Source organism: Rhagoletis pomonella, unplaced genomic scaffold, assembly GCF_013731165.1.
Source record: "Rhagoletis pomonella isolate Grant_MI unplaced genomic scaffold, Rhpom_1.0 Rhpom_scaffold_00004, whole genome shotgun sequence".
In the NCBI taxonomy this organism is placed as follows: domain Eukaryota; kingdom Metazoa; phylum Arthropoda; class Insecta; order Diptera; family Tephritidae; genus Rhagoletis; species Rhagoletis pomonella.
The window spans coordinates 7,817,736-7,824,983 of record NW_023458558.1 but is presented as its reverse complement, the minus strand read 5'-3'; the positions used below and the strand labels follow the sequence as shown (position 1 = coordinate 7,824,983).

General features: G+C 37.8%; 1 protein-coding gene across 1 annotated transcript; it reads right to left on the bottom strand.

Annotated features, from left to right (window-relative positions):
- Positions 1-1,028: 1,028 nt before the first annotated feature.
- Positions 1,029-3,300, bottom strand: LOC118738378 (adenosine deaminase 2-like). The gene is made up of 6 exons (XM_036469303.1): positions 3,222-3,300; positions 2,657-3,154; positions 2,403-2,572; positions 1,821-2,002; positions 1,622-1,758; positions 1,029-1,517 (listed from the first exon to the last, which is right to left on the bottom strand). The coding sequence occupies exons 1-6, from the start codon at positions 3,295-3,297 to the stop codon at positions 1,054-1,056; spliced, it is 1,527 nt and encodes a 508-aa protein (XP_036325196.1). The 5' UTR covers positions 3,298-3,300; the 3' UTR covers positions 1,029-1,053.
- Positions 3,301-7,248: the final 3,948 nt, after the last annotated feature.

Sequence of the window (7,248 nt, the reverse complement as noted above, 5' to 3'; positions counted from 1 at the left end):
TTACCACATGCTGAGGACATGCGCATCCTAAATGTGTGCCCTATGAGTGTGCGTAACTAATCTTAAGACTTGTGCAACAAGACTTAACACAGGTAATAAACTTTGTAAAGAAATAAATTAAAAAAGTTAATAAAAGCGGCAAATTCAATTTTTGCTACAATCACTCTTTCAGTAGAAAATGTGTTTTTCCACACAAACAGCAGAAATATTAAAATTTAATGTTTAAAATTAAGTTACGATTTTTGGAGCTTCAAAGGGCTGCTTAAAAGTTAGAAGGGCCAAAAAAAAGAGCTAGGGGCTAAAAGCAAATTTCCGGGGCAATTTAAATTAAAAAGAGCTAAATCTAGCCCCCCAAAAGTACCAAAATGACAACACTGTTTATTTGTAGCCTTTTTGGAGCTTTTTCACACTATTCTGGTCCTCGGTTACGCCCAATAACAACTTTTACACCTCTTTTGATTATATTCACGAGAGCTTGCAAGTGTCCCTGATTTCAGCAATGGACAGTCAGCTGAAGTCTGAAACATATCACACAAGACTCACATTCTCAAACCCAACCATCAAAGCGGCAGAAATTTCGCAAACTAACCAAGGAAAGCTACTAGACCATGAATAACTCAGTGATAGGAGTAGGCCCGGTGGCCAATGGTAAAGTTCATTTACCATTTTAAGTCACGCAGAGTCCGCAAAAGACTCCGAAGCATTGTCGGAAGGATGCATTAGACTAAGTCGAGCATACTTCAAACAGCCATCAAATTATAACTTAAGAAAGTTTTATTAGATGGCAGTTGAGAAGTGCATGTCCAAAAATTTCAAAAATTAAATGTAGGAAATTCTTGCACATGCAGCAGTACATAGCATGCATTAAGGCGCCCAGGGTTAGCATTCGCGCCTAAATACCCCAATTAAAGACAAATGTCAAAATCAAAGTTTTTGGTTTTTTTTTTTGTAAAAATAACTACTTCTTTGTTTATTCACATTTTAACATCCGATAATCACATAATGACCTAACTTAGCGTAAGGTGAATCTGTAACTATGTAAGAGTACATAAATCAAAAGACTTTTCCTTGTACCACATCACTGACAAAACGCTCCCAGGCTTGTTCCAAATTCTCAAAGGCCGTCCTTCTTTCCTTTTCATTCATAACTGAGTACCGTATCGAATTCCAAACAAGACCTTTAAGTGTTTTCAGTCCCACATGATTTGGTGCCAAACTCATAATGGTGTAGTAGAAGTCGTAGCTTACACCTTTGGTACCCCAGAAGCCGGGGTCGTCGCTACAGATAACCATTGGCAGGTTTTGAGACATATAAAAACTAGCCGGATGATTGCGCAGATCGGTGACCAGATGTAGAACTTGATTCGATATGGGACTCACTTCGATCGCAACGTCGCGTCTCTTGACTGCGTTCCACAATACTGGATGCTTTAGCAATGCATAGCCATGACCGATGCGTGTGGTGTTGAGCAATAAGGCGTCTAGGAGGTTCATGTCTGTAGCGGCGCCATACCAATCTAAAAACGAGAAGAAAGTATGCGTGGTAAAGCATATGTATGTACTACTATATAAATACGTTGGTAAAATTGAGCTAAAACTGAGTAACACAAGCAGCACTCACTCGTCTCGCCTGCATGGAAAAAGTACTTTGCGCTCCGCGGTAAATCCGCCAATTCAGCTACGAAATTATGCAGCGGCTTACCACGATCCTCCTGGCCGACCAAATCGAAACCGATAATAAAATCAGTGTGCGCCTTGCTGGAGAATTAAAAGAAAAAAATTGTGATATATTATTCGTTGTCAAAATCTCGATAACTTACTTCAAGCTCTTGAACTTTTCGAACTTTTCAGAAACACGAGTGCGTTCGACATCGCGATGCGTTGAGAAAATCGCCTTGACGCCCATAAAGCTTGGATACTGACGTCGAAAGTCCTCGACAATGGTCAGCAATTCATGCACTGTGCGTTCTGGTGAAAACGTGCGGCCGCTGTAGTCGTACAACTGAAAATCAGTACAAAGGAAAAGTTTTGATCTAAGGCTGAACCCACACCGAAGACGACAAAACGTTTGTTGGTGTCGTATAGAGCAAGAGTGCATTACTTCTTATTATTCAACTCAAACCAAATGAGTCGTAACACAACACAATTGGTAATACGACACAAATGGAATACAAAAAAGAAATGTTTTCTTGTCGACGGACAAAGAAAAACGTGCGATCTTCGGTGTGGGTTCAGCCAAAGTGCAGTGGTGTCCGTTTAACTGGGCATGAGAAACCGCACCACATTTCTTCCGTTCTTTTTTGATCGAGTGAGTAGTTGCTTAAAATAAGTGGTTAAACTAAGTCAGTGTGAGTCCATTAACCTGGCCATACTGCTTCCATATTTGCCTGCCGGACCCTTACCTCCTTAAAATCCATGCGCAATTCCGCATACATCACATTATCCTCGTACATCTCCTCCAGCATGCGCCAACTATAGGCACGAAATGCCGGCAAATAGCGCAGCGCATCATTGGTGGTCGCAAACATATTCTGGAACTTGCGCCAGACATGCTTGATCGTCGGATAATCATCTGTCAAGGGTTAGTTAGAAAAGTTCTTTACTCTCCAGACAACACACATTTTCCAATAGTCTAACAACACAACCTCTTACTCACATTCCGGTACTGGCGTGTACAAGTTGATCAACTTCTCAAAACTTCGATCGTACGTAGCTGGACTAAGCGATCGCGCACGTTCATCACTTACACGCACGTACTGCGTCGCACAGCCGTGATCGCGTGCCGTCCGCCGAAAGCTCAATATGCTGGTGCCCTCTTTGTTGGTGCAGCGCAGCAAGCCCGGCATATAGGAAATATTGCGCACCATCCACTCGGAGCTAACACTGGCCGTGTTGTGCAAATGCAAAATGGCACCCTTCGGCATGCGCTTGAGAAATTTCAACACCTTGCTTTGTTCGACGAGCTTCTTGCCCTTGAAGAAATGCAATCCAGCTGCATTTACATCCGGATCGTAGAATCCTGCACCCAATTCTTCATACTTGTAGCGCATAAACATGTCATTGACCTTATCCTCCATATCGTTGAGATGTATGCGGGCGCCGACAATCAGCTGATCCTCGGCTTGTATAACTGCTTTGCGAGCATCTTCATAAGCTGTGAAGCATAGATTTAATGCGATTGGGCATAGGGAAGAATGTATACTATTGGTTATTTAACTTACAAATGAAAATCGTGTCTGCATAGCTGAGTAACTGCAGAACGCTGACGATCGTCACCAGATATGAAGTTGACATCATCCAATTGCGAGGTAGTGAGTCTGAAAGAAGTAGGCCGTATACATATGTAGTTCAGTGAAATTACACACTTTGGGTTCATATGTGATAAGAATCAAATAGACCCCCTTGTATTTACAGGTCAAGCGTGCTGAGGCATACTTTATACATTCTCAGTTAAGACGGTTTTTCGTTTTCTCTCTTTAGGTTACGTCCCTTGTTTTCGCGTATTTTTCGTGTACATATACCTAATGGGGTCTTACTTTTACGAGTGGTTGATCTTCGTGTGGAACCACGGAATGTCTTTTCGGTGGTCTTTGGTTGAGATGGAGGAGGAAATGTGGAATTTCAATAATTTAATAATTTGTATAATAGAGGTTATCACAATCTGGTGCATATGGTCGTGCATTTGCATATTTCGAAGCATTTGCAAATTCACAACAATAAAATACAAACGGTTATTCGAAGTTCTGCCTCAGTTAATGGAGTCTATTAAGAATCAGAAAATTTTCACTTTTACAGCCTTTAAGCTACCTTTACAAGGGGTCGATTTCTGTCGACTGGAAAATCGACCAGCCAAAGCACTTACATTTACGATTGAATTGAAATCGAATTGAAAATCGACCCGCTTAAAGGCAGCTTTATTGAGCTCCAATAAATTAATAAATGAAAAGAGCGAAATAAAGCGGTTACCGAGATACACCTTAGTAGTCATAAAGTGGGCGGTGCCACGCCCAACCCTTAAAAGTATGTATCAGTCTTATTTATTGTCAAGAGATTGTTGTAACTATTATCTTGGAGTAAATTAGCGTCCTAAATTATTGAAATATCGGAGTTTTCGTATTTATACCGTTATACGGGTGTAATTTTAGTCCGATTTAAATAATTTTCAACGAATTACTTTTCCGTACCAAGGTTATTAAGTGCACTGAGTTTGGTAGAGATTGATTGATGGCGCCACGCCCATTATCCAAGAATTTATGATTATCAAACTTTCGGCTAAGTGATTATTGCAGTCATCGATTTTAAGTGAATTAGCTTTAGTAGTTAGTGATTTATCGCAGCTTTCGTGACAGAATAACTCAGTGAGAGGGGAGACCAGTATGTTTGCATGTACATATGTATTTATGTATAAAAAAAAAATTTTATTAGTTCAAAAAAGGTGGGTAGGTACTGTGGCCAATGGTACATTTCCAAACAATTGAAAATAATTTTATTTTGTACTAAAATGCTGGATGTTAGTGGAAAAATTACACCGATGTATTCCTTTGGTTCGATGCATCAAAATATATATACGTACACTAGGGGTATTCTCGATCCGTTGCATACTGTCTAGCATGGCGCATAGATGGCATAAATAATTTTGTTGTTGTTTTATGTGTTCAAACGCACAGTATGCAAAAACATCAAAACATCCAAAACTATAAAATTTTTGTTTTCGAGCTTTTATAGCTTCTTCTGGCAATTGACTGATTACACTTGATCACAAATTTTTATTTTATTTTTTTATTCACCGGATGCCCTTACCCAATGCCTATGTAGAATCGCTCACTAATTCCGAAAATCGAGTTAATTTTTTTTTTCTATGGATAATTTTTCGGACGGCCGCTGGAGTGTAGTGGTTAGCGGTGCGCGCTAACATTCCGTAAAAACACTCAAGCTACTAATGTACAAAATCGTTGCATAATAGAGTGTACATGGCGTATGAGTAACATTCTGTCCTGCTCATATTTCATACAAAAAAATTATTGCGCATTTGAATACTCGTCCTTTTGTATTTATCCATCGATCTATTTTCATTGGTAGCTTGAATTTTTGGCGACAATTGGAAAAACTTTACACAGAATTTGTTGTATCTTATTTATTCTTTAATAAAAAAAAACATCTGAAATGATTAATTGATTTCTCAGCTTCATTTGCTGCGTAGGATATTCGTGATTAAGTGGAACTGCTTTCATTTAACTGAATAAAGGTAAATTTCGAGCAGCTCTAAATAGGAATTGGATAGGGCAGTGTGCATTTTTGATGTAAACCAGTGCCATTAATATGACGCCGAATATTATTTATGGTCCGCGGATGAGTTATTTGTGTATCCAAGACAACACTCAGCAAAATACTTTTCCATTGCATTCAAAAGGGCTTTTTATTTAATTTGATTTAATTTTTAAAAATACTTTTATTTATTTTTGCTATACTTTTATTTCACATATTTTTTATTTTTTTCTTTCTTTTCTTTTATTTATTAGTTTTTATTGTTTTAAAAAGAAAATTATATATATTTTTTTAATTATTTTTTTTTAATTTAATTTTTAAAAAACTCATTGCTTAAGGACGCGCAGAGAAACTCTAAGGTCTTCTCGTTAGCAGATTTTCCAATAAGTCTCGCTGGACTTGACAGAATAAGGTTTCATATCAGCTTTATCCTTTGTATTATTTAAATTTAAAAGCTATAGTTTGGTATGTGTGAATAGTTTTTTATTTGTTATAATTATGTAGCATTTCTTTTGGTTCTATTCGAAAAACTTAACTGAAAACTTTAAAGTCGTATGTTCGTAGTTTTTACTTGTTATATAGATCACTATGCTGTGAACACTTTGCTGGCAAAACTTTGCTTGAAAATTGTTTACTTCGTACATTTTTTCTTTTTAATTTTTTATCCGCCAAGGTACAACGTTTAACTTAATACCTGTTTTCGCATCACATTTTTCAAAACTGCGTTGGCTTCGTAGTGGAATATTTAACTTAGTTGCACCACTGTAGGGATTGTACAACAAATAAATATCAAACATATAACAGCGTTATTATTAATTTGTTATTTGCGCAGCTAACCATTTATTTGCTTAAGTAGCGACTGAATGACCCATCAAGGATATCCAAAAGGATTTTTAGCCTCAATTTGTCAACAGCTAACACAACAAAGTTCTATTCCACAAACTTGTGTGTAAACATCTGTGCTGGTACGAATGAGTCCTGGCCAGTTGGGTATGGGTTTAAGTATATAAACATTTGCACTGGATTGACCAAGCATTGGTTTAAAGTAGTGAATCAAATGTTTGCTCAGTTAGAAATCGAAATTTTTGCGCCCTTTACAAAAAACGTCTTTCAAATATGAATCACTAATTCGCAAGAGTTATTACGTACCACGAAAATAGGTGCTTTAAAATATACCGAATAGAATTTAATTTCACTAAAATCTCCACTCCGAATTCCACCTACAACCGGCAGCCACCGATGGTTTTTAAGCTCTGATATCGAATACTGTACAATTGAACAACGACAGAGAAGTGTAGGCCAAAAAACTGAAACTTACATTTGTACCTACAGGCACACACACACGAAAAGTGGCTAAAGTGCCGCGCACAAAAATTCACAGGTGATAGCTTCGCAGTTTGTCTTTTCGCCTGTTAAGTCGCTTGTAAGTAGCAAATGATGACACCTCTCGCCGTGGCGTTGTGTGGTGGGTATTTGGTGTGTGGTGTTTGTCTATCATACAACATACATTTGCACAACTACCCAGCCAGCAACAAAATCTAAAAATGAATACGAAAATGGGAAGAAAAGTGGATTAAATGCGGATTTTTGATCGTTTACCGATTCCGAAAGTATGTGGCAGAAACGTATGCACGTCTGGAAAAGTACTGAAAATGTGAAATGTGAAACGATTACGTTTTCGGCTATTTTTCTCAAATTTTTCCGGTTTAATTTTCCGTTGAAAAAGATGTTCATTCTTCACCACTAATGAACTTCACTTATCCTTTTTTATAGTTACTGAAACCAAAATAAATATTATATTCAGCAATTATTTACAATTTTACAAACACTTTTTAATATTTTACGTCTGGCGGCTTTCGAATGTGGGACCTCCTGAAAGTTTACACGCTTTTCTGAACCCTCAGCTAATGCCGAATACGTACTAACTGCACCTATGGCTTGGGAATCCAATGATATATTGCTTGAAAGGGAAAGTGGCTTATC

Bases quoted from the DNA above. Each gene is read 5' to 3' on its own strand.
- LOC118738378 (XM_036469303.1), bottom strand. From the start codon at position 3,297: ATGATGTCAACTTCATATCTGGTGACGATCGTCAGCGTTCTGCAGTTA. The intron at 2,573-2,656 runs GTGAGTAAGAGG...AACCCTTGACAG, and splicing joins GTACACGCCAGTACCGGAAT to ATGATTATCCGACGATCAAG. The intron at 1,759-1,820 runs GTAAGTTATCGA...TTAATTCTCCAG, and splicing joins GAAAAGTTCAAGAGCTTGAA to CAAGGCGCACACTGATTTTA.